The sequence below is a fragment of the Alligator sinensis genome, unplaced genomic scaffold, assembly GCF_000455745.1.
Source record: "Alligator sinensis unplaced genomic scaffold, ASM45574v1 scaffold204_1, whole genome shotgun sequence".
NCBI classification, from domain to species: domain Eukaryota; kingdom Metazoa; phylum Chordata; order Crocodylia; family Alligatoridae; genus Alligator; species Alligator sinensis.
Window position 1 is genome coordinate 654,748 of NW_005842363.1, and position 14,784 is coordinate 669,531.

General features: G+C 42.0%; 1 protein-coding gene across 3 annotated transcripts in view; it reads left to right on the forward strand.

Moving 5' to 3' along the window:
* OSTF1 (osteoclast stimulating factor 1) overlaps positions 1 to 14,778 on the forward strand; it is a 23,174-nt gene extending 8,396 nt beyond the window's left edge. For 2 of the 3 annotated variants that reach the window (XM_025210656.1, XM_025210657.1), the window contains exons 2-9: positions 1,778 to 1,828; positions 1,926 to 1,989; positions 10,198 to 10,251; positions 10,655 to 10,762; positions 11,250 to 11,299; positions 11,420 to 11,498; positions 11,963 to 12,061; positions 14,490 to 14,778. In XM_025210656.1, coding sequence (XP_025066441.1) covers positions 1,826 to 1,828; positions 1,926 to 1,989; positions 10,198 to 10,251; positions 10,655 to 10,762; positions 11,250 to 11,299; positions 11,420 to 11,498; positions 11,963 to 12,061; positions 14,490 to 14,548 — 516 coding nt within the window. In that variant the 5' untranslated portion in view covers positions 1,778 to 1,825 and the 3' untranslated portion in view covers positions 14,549 to 14,778. Of the gene's footprint in view, positions 1 to 1,777; positions 1,829 to 1,925; positions 1,990 to 4,857; positions 4,970 to 10,197; positions 10,252 to 10,654; positions 10,763 to 11,249; positions 11,300 to 11,419; positions 11,499 to 11,962; positions 12,062 to 14,489 lie in introns of all 3 variants that reach the window. The other variant, XM_025210658.1, reaches the window with a different exon arrangement.
* Positions 14,779 to 14,784: the final 6 nt, after the last annotated feature.

The window sequence follows — 14,784 nt, forward strand, 5'->3', positions numbered from 1 at the left end:
TTTCAAGGCAGAGCTTCTACAAGATCTCTTTAAGAGTGGCAGGAAATTATTAACCAATACATACACCAGACTGTCTCAGGAAGTTATGCTCAACATTCAAATGCAGTACATGGATGATGTTTCTAATAATTTTCTTGAGCCACCCCCATTTACTGTGGTGTCAGGTGACTGTAAGGTGACTTGCAACAGATCCCCAGTACTGCCATGGATGGGTAAATGGCTTTGTATCTCATTAGCTTAGCCTGTCATCCATGCCTGTGGCCATTTAAATACTGTTTTCCAAGAGGGCAGGCAATGCTAGTTTCTAGCAGAGACCATTCTCAGCAGATATCAGTTAAGAGAAATTGCAGCCACTTCAGTTTGAGCTCTGGAGCTGCTCCCAGGTATAAGAACCATTAACTTGCAAAGTAGAGTAAGAGTGGTGTCATAGCCATGATGATCCAGGAATTATGCAAGAGGCAAGGACTCCCTAGGGTGATATCTTTTATTGGCCTGGCTTGCTCTGGTCAGACCTGATGAAGTGCGTCTTGCATTTGAAAGCTTGTCAGACTCTATCCCAACTGCACAGTTGGTCCAATAGAAGATATCACCTTAAGAAATCTTTTACCCTCATATTAACTCTGTGTGTATTGGGAAGTCCCTCACTCAAATAACCTCACGTTGGGGATCCAGTATGAAGCTGATAATTCAGACACAGCCATTCCCAATAAAAATCTAAGCAAAGTACATTTTAGGGCCCTCAAGAACGAAAAAGAAGTTGGCTGCTGCACAGAGCAGATTAGTCTTAACTGTAGTACCACCACTGCTTTATGTCATACTGAAATTTCCCCCACTTGTCTTCTGCTTTCTTCCCCTTCCTGCCCGCAAAGTCAAGTCGCTGAGCTCTCATGATGCATCAGCATTACAATCAAGGGAGGCAGTTGCATCATGGACAGGCATGTACAAACTGGCTTTAACCTAGCCAGTTCAGGTAACAAAAACAGTAAAGATATGGCAGCATGGGCTTCAACAAAATATAGCTATCCAAGTACATATACCTAAGTAGCTTTATATAGTCTCCATGGCTGCAGTCACACCTTTTTTGCAATAGAGGCATAATCTTGGTGTCTTTGCCAAGTCCTTTTCCACACAGCATGCGCACACATACTTCCTTAGTATGTGCTAGTGACTAACGCAGTTTGCTTAGAGATTGTGTTACAAAAAAAGTAGGCTAGTTATACCCATTTATCATTTTCCTGTATACGACTCACCCCAAAATAGGACACATGCCTTGCTTTTGAAAGGTTGAATGAGTGGGGGGGAAGGATCTTCCTTTGCAGTAAGTCACTGAGTAAGAGCACCTACTCAGCCAAGTCTGCAAATTGTTCTGCTCCCTGTGGATCTCATGCAGTTACTTTTAGCTTTTGCCTGGCAGAAGCTAAAGTGACAAACTGCTGTTATCATATTTCCTCACATATAAAGCATATCCCAGTTTCCAGTAGCTAGTGTTTGGGGAAAAGCTGCATGTTGTAAGAGAGAATGGCATTTCCTTTCTCTCTAAACTTTTGTATTAAATCCATGGTAGGAAAAGGTCCAGTTACCATAGCTGTAGCGTATATGCTCTTACAGTGCTGCCTGTCACATTTCATGCTATAATTCATCTTACCAAGAGTGTCAAACAGTTCTGTTGGGGCAGCGCACTGTTAAAACAGGAAAAAAAAAAGTAGAGCCCTTTAAATGTTTGTCATTGCCTTGTCTCTGTGCATGTATTCAGGCACTCTCTCTCTCTCTCTTTCAGCCAGATGAACTATATTTTGAAGAAGGTGATATTATCTACATCTCGGACATGGTGAGTATATAATATGGTTTGAGTAGCTGTGTTACAAAGAAACTGACTATATTTAAAATGTAAATAACACTTCTAAAAAACTCTCCCCTCTCTCTAGAGTGACACAAATTGGTGGAAAGGAACCTGCAAAGGCAGGACTGGACTAATTCCAAGCAACTATGGTAATGTCTAGATTATTTCTCATTGTTTATATACATCACTAGCAATTTCCTTTATGCATAGGATTGCTAAAAATGAATTACTAGCATTTTTTGAAGGCTAATAAAAAATACTGCAGTTAGAGAGTTCAATATCAAAGTACTGAAATGCTGTCTTATGCAGTATTTTTAAAGTAGACACCACCACCCTATGTAGTCATCATAAGGATAATTTTGGGTGGTAAGACAGGCCGTTAGTTTTCCATCCTGCTTCTTGATTTAATAACTGGTGTCTAGCTTTTGAGTCAACCATCAAGTGCTCTTCTGGTTCTTCAAGGAAAGCTTTGAGAAAGAAGAGTTAACAAGATGTGCACAAATGTTGTAGGATAATTCTCAGCATCTTTTGCATTCTAGAGTTTCATAAAACTTTCTACAGCTGACACACCTTGTTATTTCTTTATCAGATGTCTTTTAGACATGCATCTCAGCTTCCATAGTGGTTCTGAGAAGAGGAAAGAAACACCAGGGAATGGTTGCTAATAGGGATTTATAAATCCTTGCTATTACCATCTAAAGTCCCTGATATTAATTTCTAAATTGATCTAATAATGAATAGGAAGTTAAGGAAGGCTATGGAGTGCCATTGTAATGGGTTTCCTTTGTCTTGTTCTGCTTAGCAACTGGACTGCTGTTTAGTTAGCCAGCTGTTACATCTTTATGAACTACCAAATTTACTTGAATATAAAACAAGTAACCCCCCCCAGTCAATCAGCATGGAGAATAAAGCTCCTTGTTTTACATTTGCATATAAAAAAAAAAGTCTATTATTGAACTCCTGCCCAAAACAGCATGTGCTCAGTAACAGAAACCAACTATGAAGTTGATTAGTATAGACCCAACACTGAATATGACTATATAACACAGCCCATATTGGGAAAACATGCTGATATTTTCAAGGCTGTATTAACACAAGGCTGTATTAACATAGCTCATCTGAATAAAAAAAATATGGTAGTGCCCGTGGCACTTAGTTCCCCTCAGCACTGACTCTTTTTCAAGTCATGGTGAACTGCTACATGGAATACATTTCAACTTCCTCTTCATTTCTCAGGCTAAGCTGTGCCTTGTTTTCCTATTTCCAATATTCCTATTTCTTCACTAGCCTTAAATGTCTGGCAAATATCACTGAACAGGGTCCCACATTAGTTCACCCAGAATCCCTCTGTCATCCCCTCCCCACTTCAGCCTGTTACATATGATCAGTGTGGACCTGCCCCTCGTGTGATTAGGTGGTGCCAGACCAGGTTGCCCTGCATCTCCTCTAAATATAAATTTTTTCGGAGGATCCCCAGACTCATGACAAGAACACCCAGCTTCAGTCATGAGTGAGGGGGTTAATTAGCACATAGATCCTTTGTGGTGGGTAATGAGTGCGCACACGCACACGCACACAGCAGTGTTGAGCTATAGGGTCACCATGGCTTGAAACACTGATGACTCTTCTGGGTCCTAGCTCAGTGAACTATATGGTAAATTACGAGTCTTTTGGCTTCAGACTGATAGGGTGCACAGTTTGTACTGTAAATAAGTAGGTACAAAAATATTGCTTAAGTGTTTGTGGAATACCTGTGCTAAAACTTGTAGCAGCTTTAAAAAAAAGTGCAATATCTCAATTCTTGATTAACTAAGTCTAGGGGTACCCATAGTAATTTGCCTATATACAAATTACTACAGGCAAAAAAATCAGTGTTTTCAGATTTGCCCCCCTCTCCATGTGCTCAGGGAAAGCAGGGTCTGACAGTAAGACAGGAAAGGAAAGGGAAGCATGAGGAAGAAGTTGAGGCGGTAAGGGGGCCACCTGCCCCCCCCCCCCCTCCACTCCCCCCCCCCCCCCCCCCCCCCATTTATTTTCCCTGCTGTAGCAGTGGGAAGGGACAAATTTAAGGCAAATATCCAATACTTAGATTTTGTACCTGGAAAATTATAACAAATGTATACATTTTCCATATATAGAAACTATTGGGGGGCCATCTTATATTTAAGGTACTTATTCTCCAGTAATTATTTCTTCATAGGAGTGAACTGCAACAATCCAGAGTCCTGGTAACAAGCATATGAATTTGAGTTGGTATTGACCAGGCCAAAAAACCTTTCCACTAGAAGCACTAAAGAAGTTTTTGGTTTCATACTAAGTTAACTAGTTTTCTGGGAGATAGTATGGTATGAAGTGTCTCTTGGATAGGTACATAGAAGTTTGAGCAATTATAAGACCAAGCACTAAGAGACTCGGTATGTTGGGTCTTGGAAGGCAATTGGTTCCCGACCACTGTTCTGGACTCATTCCAGAAAACATGGAAAGGTCAGCATTGCCTCATATACATGTGCTTCTGGCATATCTATATCTTAATAGTTCCCCCTTTCCCCTCCCACCTAGAAGCTTGTTGGCCAACAATCTTCAGTGACCTAGCCTAGAATCAGGAAGGGATCTGGAATAATGGAAGAGGCTAAATGTTGCTTTGGGAATTTACTGCTGACCTCTCATGGTTGTGGCCTAGACATAAAGAGAAAATGGCCAGATCAGAGGTATCAAGTGTTTGCTTCTTGAAGATGCATTCAATTATTCTACTATCCTGATGGGTTACAAAAGTGCATAAGTGTGAAGGGAAAAAGAACAGACTACAGTGGCTGTGAACATCTGTTCAATGTCTTCTCCAGTGTACTGAACGCTCAAAGAGGAGGAATCATTCCCATTGAATAAATGCCCTTTTCCTGAGAAAAGTCTCTTTTTTTTAGACTTTTCAAAGACCAACTATATATAAAACCATAGATAACTGATTTATGCATTTAAATATTTTGCTGACTAACATTGTCCCCAATTCTCATTTCTTTCAGCTGTTGGGATTAAAAACACACTTTAAATATTCCATTATTGGGGTCAGAATGAACAGGAAACTTCATTTTGATCACAGGACCTAAAACAACCTCTGGCATGTTGTACTACAAAGTAACTATGAAAAATGTTTTGTAACTTCCTCTGTCATGGCTTAGTTCCTCTCCCCTACACATGTCAGCAAAATCTTCATATGTCAACAGTATAGGGAAGAACTTGTGCAGATACATCTGTCATAGATCCTGTTGTTGGGTGCTTCCAAAGCCCCAAGTTTCTTCCCGCTATTCCACTGTTTGTCACAAAGAACAAACTAATGTTCGCCCCAGGTTGACTCTTCATCCTCACAAACCTTAATTCTACCTGCCCTCACACCATACTCCACAGCTGCAACAGGGGAGCATCCTTGAGTTATCCAAAAATTATGGGTCCTCTGAATAAGAGAAAAGCCCAAATTATCAGTCGTTCTGAAATTACACCTCACTACAGGCAATTAGGTGAGGATGCAAAGTAGCAAAAACATATTGCATTACACAAGAAAATATAACTATAGAGTTTGGAGGCAGGGTAAAGAAATAAAACATGGACAAATATTCTCACCTTCTTGTCCAACACAGTCCTTCAGAGAGGTTGCAAGCAGCTGCACACTGGCCCAGTTTGTTGCTGGTGGCAGATGTACATGTGCCTTGAGGCAGATGGCAGGGAAGGAGCTGCAGCTTTACTGCCACAACAAGGACTGAGCCCCTTGCAGCTCCTCTGTCATCTACCCGTGGCATATCAACATCTTACAAGTGGAAGTAGAGGGTGTTTTGCCCAAAAATGTTGCCAACCCCTGCTCTACCACCTCTGACAGCTGGGGACTGTGCGGGCCGGGAGCGACCCGAGCCCTTTTCCGTGCTGCACGCGGGCTGTGGCCAGCAGCCCGGGCACACCGGGTCGGAGAGGGAAGGCCATCGAGCTGGAATTAGGCACAAACGCGTAGTGGTAGTTTTAAAGATTGTTTACTTACACCGAGATGGCAGTGGTGTAGGCTGGAAAACTTGATTGAGTTGCGGTTACAGACCGACAACACAGACGGTCTCGTGGAGGTTGCTAGGCTCCACGGTGCAGAGCTCCGGATGCCCTGGGGGAACGAGCCGCCAAAATAGAAATCGTAAACACGTCTTATAAAAGTCGCGCTCAAAGACGGGAAGAGGTGGGCGGTGGATCAGGCCGCCAGGCTCCTCTGGATCTCACACAGGGTTTCCATTACCCTGCCGTGTACCCAGAGTCCCCACAAGATGGATGTGGAGTCCTCTTCGGCTTGGGCGGAAACCGCTCAAGCCTTTTATACGGCTAACAGGCCAATCGTTAGCCGCCATGTGTGAATAATAGCACTAGCCAATCATGGGGAACGAATTTGCATACTAGTGGCAGGAGCTCTTTTGCACCGTGCATTCCTCTTGCAACATGAGCAATGCACTCTGCAAAAGAAGCTGCAGAAAAGGCGGGAAACTCGTCCCTGCACCGGGGTTTTCCTCTGCAACAGGAAACTCTCCCGTGCAATGCTCTGCAACTTGGCGGGGATAATTCTGGTGCCGAAGCGCACACACAATCATGCCTTTTGGGTCATGACAGGGACCAGGATTATCTCTATATTCCAAAAAACACTTCTTTTTCAAAAGACATATTAAATACTTTCAAGATGCAAACATCCTCCCTACCCCCCACCACACACACTTTACTGTACCAGACTTTCCCCAGGGAACCAATCTCATCCAAAATGTTTCTGCCTGGAGAATTCGGAATTCCTCCAGGTAACGTCCCCTGAAATGTGCTTAAGAAGCCCTACAATAGCCCGTGCAATAAGTTACATGGCCTTAGTTTAGCTATTCTCTACCAGGTGTCATACGATCATTTTTCAGAGTACTGCAGGGTGCCAAGCAGTTTTAAGCATTGTTAGATAGGCAAACAACTACAAATGAGTCGCAAGCTAAACCCAGAGATTTCAAATAGGAATCAATAGTGTCAAAACCAGTCTGACCTGTTGTGGTTTTTTCTGCATTCTTTGCAACAGAAAAACATGCTGTGTTGTTTTCTATAGTCAAGAAATGAGTGAAAGTTAAGAGCTAGCATTTTCCAAGGGATGCTCGTAGTCCAGTGAGGGACGTCTTGAGTCTAAGAAAATAAGTACCACTTCTCTACCTCTGTTAGAGGAATGGTTGAAACAGCTACCTCCTCCATCTCTATCAGGACAGCTTTATGGCCCAATCCCATTCCTTGTATTCAAAGACAAAACTCTCACCCTTCCCAAACAGGCCAAGACTGCAGAAGGTTACTCTTTCTGGTTAATGTCCTGAAACAGCAAGTGTTTGTATCATGATCTTGTGCTCCATCTGCTGGACCTGGTGAATTACATGCTTAAAAGCCAGTGTAACTGAAAACACTGATGACATTGGAATTTTTACAACATCTGCATTAGTAAGATAAAGTTTTCTTTTGAAAATTATGATAAAAATAATCAGAAAGGTGAATGAATCTTCAGACTTCTGAAAATAGTATATTCCCCAGCGAAGCAGTACACTTTATGCTGTATGCTAGATTTCATAGACATTAGGGCTGGAAGGGATGTGGCAAGATCGTCAGGTCCAGCCCCCTGTCCAAAGAAGCAAAGTATTTTATACTACACGCTAGAAGTAAAATGACTAGGAAATCATTTGCAGAATGGCTATGAAACTATAGTGTGGTCAAGTTCTGCTTTTACCTTCAGGCTTTAACTCTTAATAGTTATGAACAAAGGTTTTGCTAACCTGATATTTTAGATTATATGAAATACAATAATAGCATTTGTATCCTGTTTGATCAGGACAGATTAAATAGAGGACATTGTTATGAGCTACCAACTGTGGGTGAGAATATAAATGGATAAGTTAGAAGAGATCTGGGTGGGTCACAGGATTTTATGATGTAGAATCATGGGATTAGATAGGCCTTGAAAAGCCAGTGAGTCCAATCCTCTGCATCCACAGGCCACTGTGAACTGGTCCACAAAAACATCTACTCTATTTCTATTTGTTTCTTGCATACCACAACCATGACAAACAAACAAGAAAATCGTAACACATGTGCAAGTCATAGGGCCTACACTATGCTATAAGAGAGCAGCAGAGACAAGGGCTGCAGTTGCTGGAAAATAGGGAAAATATGCTAGTGATTAGATCTTGCCCTATTTTACAAAGGCAAGCAGGAAAAAAAAAAAAAAAAAAAGTCTTTCATGAGATGGCTTAATTTGTATTTTAAGTGGCTGAAATTGCCTAACATTTGATTACATCTTGCAGGTTCAATACTTCAAAGCTTTTACCTGGGAAGCAATCTCTCCTGCCTTCTACCAGCAGGAAGCAGAATAGATGCCCATATTACAAGGTTGTCTCAGAACTATACCACTCAGCTATACTTCCCAGAGTAGCTTAAAGCTGGCACCTAAAACATAATTCAGAACCACACTTACCACTATTATGTAATGGAGTTTAACCTGCTTTACTCCTTTCAGTACAACAGCATAAGGCCTGGAGTACCTGTAAATCCTCCCCACCTTAAAGTTTACTAGCAATATTCAGCACTTCTCAAGGGCAGCAGCTTGTAAGTCTCCCTGGGCATTCTTCCTACCTTTTCCTTGAAGTAACGGAGAAGAGATCACCATCCTTCTAAACAGCAGGCAGTGTTTGTGGCAGCTTATTTATAATAGAGTGGTTAGCACACTTGCCCAAGAAGTAGTAAGCTTGGATGCAATTCCCTCTTCAGACTGAGGATTGTATTCAAACCCACAGCACCTTAGTCATGGTCTAGTTAATGGACTCGACTAGGTGGGAAGGAACTTTCAGCCCTCCTGGATTCTAATGCACCTATTAGAATCTGTGCCACCTAGTTAGTATTAGGCACTTCAGTGGTTAAGCAGCCAGTGAATTGGTAGGGTTTATATCATAATTTTGGATTTAGCTCATATTCCTGGCAAAATACCATGTTTTCTTGCCTAGCACATGCCCCCAAATAAGACAATTTTGACTTCCCAAAAATAAAGTAAGAAAAAAATTTCTAGAGTTCTAACCATACTGAGCAGGGACAGAACCTAGTCTTCAGCTCGGTCGCACTCCCCCTTTATCCTCAGGCAAAAGCTGTGGTTTGAAACCTTTCACAGCTGAATTGTCAGCAGCTTTTGGCTGATGAATCAAAAGCTGAAACTAACTACCACTAAAGACTGAATTTCATACGCAGATCTAGGATTTTGAAAGAGAGGGGGTGTGCGGATGGTGTGATCCACCATCAGATATATAACAAGACACATTTCCTCTGGTTAAAAACTACAAACTTTGCTAATGTACTAGGTGTTTAGGTCTATATTAATCAGTTTAAGATCAAAGCAAAGCCAAATATAACTCCATTAGAACGTGCATCAATTTGCTATATTTTAAATGTAAAAAACATAGCAAACTAAACAAAAAATAAATCAAACAGTATTTCATTAATCCTGTGGTCATTATACGTAAGCCTCTTATTAAGGTTTTTAAAACAAAAGCTAGCCTTCCTGAGTCTCTTGACAGTGCATACAACACTTCACTGATATTTATTTCTGCTTCTGATAGGATGTTTTCCCATCTGAGCTGATTTTTTTAACTGGATGTAAAAACATTGTGCAGGGCTCTGAAATAGGAGAGAGACCAGGAATAGCTAAGAGACAGCAAAATTGCGGAAGGAAGGCTATCTTGATAGTGGAACATCAATTCCATTAAAAAGAAGGTTGTTAACACCTGTGGAATTGAGAGAGATTAGCAAGAATCAGGTAGATTATAATAAGCCGTGAAGTCAGCCGAGTCCCTCTACATTTCCTAAATAGAAATGCCACTGCTGCTGCCAGGCAGTTTATTTAAACTTTGGATGGAACAGAAATCGAAGTGGGGATATGAACCCACCACTATCCCCCTAAACTTGCCCCTGCACCTCCCTCCAGGTGTCTGCTGGGAGGTGGGAAGAGGGACGAGACAGAGAGGAAGAAAAGGAACATCTATCATGCAGTGCCTCCATGCTTCTATTGTGGCCATAAAAATCAACTCTCCTGCTTAAAGGCAAACACCCCAGTTTTGGAAGGATAATTTTGGGAAATGTGTCTGGTATTCAAGTAAATATGGTGATCTTTGGATTTGGTCTTACCCACTAGTCTTTAGCCCACTTTCAAGAGAGGTCAGGCTGACCTTGGGTTTTCAGAAAAAGGAAGTCCCCTTCCATACCCTAATCTCCACATTATTAATCAACAGTTCCATGATTGTTTAATTACTTTAGTTTAATTTAATTTTAAAATGATTTTATTTCAGTGGCTGAGCAAGCTGAGTCCATTGATAACCCATTGCATGAAGCTGCCAAAAGAGGTAGGCATAGTTTAGACTAAATATGTCTCACATTTAGACAGATTTTATAAATACTGTAGTGTCAAAGAAAAAAGACCTTTTACTTCAAAGTGAGATTGAATCTATGCTTTGTAGTTTGGTTTGTTAAATATGTTTGGAATCTTAAGTTTATTGAGGCTTAAAGTGTTTTTTTTTTTTTTTTTTGTGGGGGGCAGGGAAGGTAGGGGGACAGGAACAAACATTTTGATACTTGGACAAGTTGTTTCACAATCAGCAGCAATAACTATTATCACCACCTTCTACTAATAGACAAAAGTTCCAATTCTGAAAGCATTCAGGCACAGCTAGATACCACTAGTTCAGTTATTTGTTTGTACATTTATAAAAAATAAGCATTAAAAACAATTTTTCCTGTTGGTTTCAGGCAACTTGAGCTGGTTGAGAGAGTGCTTGGATAACAGAGTTGGGGTTAATGGCTTAGACAAAGCTGGAAACACAGCCCTGTACTGGGCTTGTCATGGTGGGCACAAAGGTACAGTAGAAATAAACTAATCAATTTCTTTCAGTTGTCTGTAACTAGGTCATTAAACCAACAAACCACTTTGATTGAAAAAGGGAAACTGAAAATACATAACTGAAGATGCATGCAGAACAGAAACCATCGGAGACTCACGGGGGGTTAAATGTAGTTTAAAAAAATACATACATATAAAAGCCATCTGCTGTTAAAGCAGACATTTAGTATGTCAGTATGACAGCCAAAAAACAGGAAGTAAAAGAGAATTTGGAGAAGGGAGAGCAAAGAAACATTGCTACAGTCATTGAGCCTGTTTATGTTAATATTTTTTTACCCTTGGTATATTTGTAGTGCTTGCTCCATACAATCTTTACAGGCTTTAAAGAATATTTTACTTTTTCCAATTAATTTTATTTGAATCTTTTCGCCATTCTGTCTTGGTTTTAATATCTGTTTTTTAATTCAAAGGAAGTTTTGATCTGACATTGTTCTTTTTATGTAGATATTGTGGAAGTCTTATTTACCCAACCAAATGTAGAACTGAACCAACAGGTAAGAAGTTGTATGCCATCCATTTAATTTACAATTATCTCTTTAATTCCTAGAGCAGGCTGGGCTTTTTTGCTGTGTTTTAAACTCTTTTGCTTTCCCCCCAAACCTCTATCTTCACAGAACAAATTGGGAGACACAGCTCTACATGCCGCTGCTTGGAAAGGTTATGCAGATATTGTAGAGATGCTACTGGCAAAGGGTAAAGATTTAACTAAAATTTCAGTACTCTGTATGGGAGAGCTGTGTCTTTTTTAACACTGAACAATTGGGTTTATAATAGACATGTTGTAAGTTAATTTTATGTAATCTAATTGTGGTTCCAAATCAGCTTTAGAAAGCTTTACTTCAAAAAAACAAAACAAAACAAAAATCACACAAAGCTTAGAAGTTGCACAGGTCAGTCTACTTCACAGACAAGATCATTTCAACCTTCCGTAAAAGCATTAAGATGCTTCCCAGGCAGGTGGGAGGGGAGAGATGGGGAGCAATCAACAAATGAGCTGCACAAGCCCTGCCTCTGGGCCCAATAGTCAGTGATCTTCAGATCTGTTCCAGGAAAAACCGTAAAGCCCAGCCTAGTTTTATAAGTAAACTTCAGTATACTGTTAATCAGTGGATTTACTAATATGGTGCTTAACTTAATGGAAACTATTTTCTATAAAGGGGCAAGAACAGATATAAGAAACAACGAGAAGAAACTGGCTCTGGATATGGCTACCAATGCTGCAAGTGCTTCCCTGCTTAAAAAGAAACAAGGACCAGGTATCTTGTCTAACTTTTTGCTCATTTGGTACATCTTTCTTATTAGAGGAAAGTACCCTTAAAAACATTGTGGCCATCTATGACAGGATGGGGTCCCCATGGATAGCTGTGATACCCAGAGGGCTCCTTGACCATGCCAGTCCTGACCAACGGGCACCCTCTCTCTCTCACCTGTCACGTCTTGTTGTAACTATAATTAGTAGGGAGGCTGCCCTCACGTTTGTATTTTGGACACAGTTCTGATGGACCCCATTGAACCCTGTGGGTTCTCAGACCCCTTTTGTGTCCCACTCCAAAATGGATGCCTCTCGGGACACCCTCAGCCTTATGGGCTAGATGCGTGGCTCCACACTGGCCACTTAAACACCCCAAACCTTGCAGATGGCATTTGCGTGTTGTCTCTCCAAGGCCTTAGTTCAGTTTGGCCTCTGGTCATCATGGGGCTCTCTGCAGCCCCGTCTCTCTCTTGGCACCCCCTGGCACTGGGATCTGCTCACCCCCTTTGTCATTGTGCCCACACTGGTGCTGGGGGCCCCACACTGTAGTGGGCCCCCAGTAAGGCCTCCTCCTTTCCCAATAGCCTCAGCCCAATTCACCGGTATTATAAGACAGCAACCAAAAATATGAGCCCTTTGGCTAGAACATAACACAAAGTTCAGGGTGTGCTCTGTCCCTTTAAAAGAGTCAAACTTCTTCCCCAGCACTAAGTGCCCCATAGGCAAGGGTACCTGGTGAGCTCCTGGATCCCCATTAGCCCTAAGTGCAGCATATCAGGTAGCTGCAGAATCTCTGGGCAATTCGTCCCTGGAGGCTCCTTCCGCTTTGGCTGCTGGCAGGGAACTGACTCTCTAGTCCCAGCCCTGGGGTTTGTGCGCCCAGGGCCCTACCTCTTCCGGTCAGCTGACTGGCTGCAGGTGCTGGCTCTTCCCCTCCTTAGGCCTGCTGCCACAGTAACCTGCACCTGTGGGGTTTCTGCCTGACTGCTAGGGCCCTCTCTCTAGGCAGTTTCTGCCCTTAAAGTAGCAGGCACCTTAGTGCCCTGTGACACTGGCACATTGGTAGTTATGGAAGCATGATATGGGCCATTTTAGCTAAGCAGGGATGGAAATGGTATGGTCAAGGTTAAAGTTGGAGCCAAGAGCTCCAGCAGACATGGTTCTTCAGAACAATTCCATTTTCTTGAATCACTGAAAATTCATTAGAATACAGTTTCTTATGTGAACTGGAGGCTATGGAGAGGAAGATACTTGACTACCCAGAAAGGATCATGGCACTAACGAGAAGGAAGCAGGCCATGAGAGAAGAGTAGGAGGGCATAGTTAGTTGTACTGCATATATAAACAGTGTTAGAGATCTACCTATTACCTTACAATTGTCTAACAAAAAACAAGAAAGCATTTTAAGAGTTAAAGTGGAGGAAAGGACATGGAAGAGAAGAGGCAGAAGGTACTTGCAAAAGATGGAGACTGGAGTAGAGTTTGTGGAGTGAGTGAGCTGGAAGAAAAAGTAGTCACCAGCTCAGGTTAAAATGATACTCACTTCTGCCTCTTAGTGCAGGATACTTTTCAGGCTGTCAGGTTCCTAGAGCTCACTTGTAGTGATTCTGGGTACATCTACTAACATGCATCTATTAACATGCAGCAATGAGCTCTAGATCTGCCAGGCATACATGTGCCCAGACTGCAGCACATTATGCTGGGCCATAGCAGCCCTGGCTGGCAGGGGGTGGAAGGTCACCTTGCCAGCCCAGGGCTGCTCTGACCAAGCTCAGTGTGCTGCAGGGAGGTTGGCTCGGGCATGAAGGTGCTTCATTGCAGGGCTAGCTGGCAGGCAGCCCCCTCATTGAAACACCCTTGCGCCCCAGCAAGCTAGGTCAGCATCTACACATGTGCTGCTGTGCACAAGCAAACTCTGGAGCAGGGTAGTAATACTACCCTGCTGCAGAGTTTATTAGTTTAGTTTAGTTTATTAGCACCATAAGGGGGGCACACATGCAGATGCTGAGACATTTACTGCACAGTTAATTAGGCAACTGCATAGTAAGTGTCTCATGTAGAGACACCCTCTGTGTAGCAGATTTTTCCATAGCAAGCAAAATTCATAGTTTCATAGTTGGTAGGGTCGGAAGGGACCTGAGCAGATCATCAAGTCCAACCCCCTGCCGTGGCAGGAAAGAGTACTGGAAGCAAATGACATGTTAATTTAGACACGAACATTTTCTAATGTATAGGAGATCTGGTTATATGACCTGTTCCAGGTCCTCAAGCCCAGTATCTGTGGGTCTTCTGACCAAACACAGCCTAGAAAGTTCCCTCCAGTCTCCTAGTTAGTGCTTCTTAGTTGTGTTTGTGGCTGTGTAGACAAATTATTTTTTTTCTTACATGTTGAATTCTATCCCAGGTTAAAATAGAATTCTGTCTCTTTCCAGATATAATGCGCACATTAAGTAATGCAGAGGAATACCTCGATGATGAAGACTCCGATTAGCTTCCTTCATTATGTCTTAAGAACTATAACCTATGTTGCCTACATCATTCCCAAATCATATCTATGCAACTGTAAGAAGTACCTTGTAACAAAGTCTTGCAATCTCTCAGTATGACAGGTAAACAAAGGGTGAAATAATTCTTTCCACAGGAAGAACCCACAGGAAAAAATGCCAAGCTTTTGATCAAAGTTCCCTTGGAATCATTTGGCTGGGGTCCCTTCTCCTGTCCTGCTGA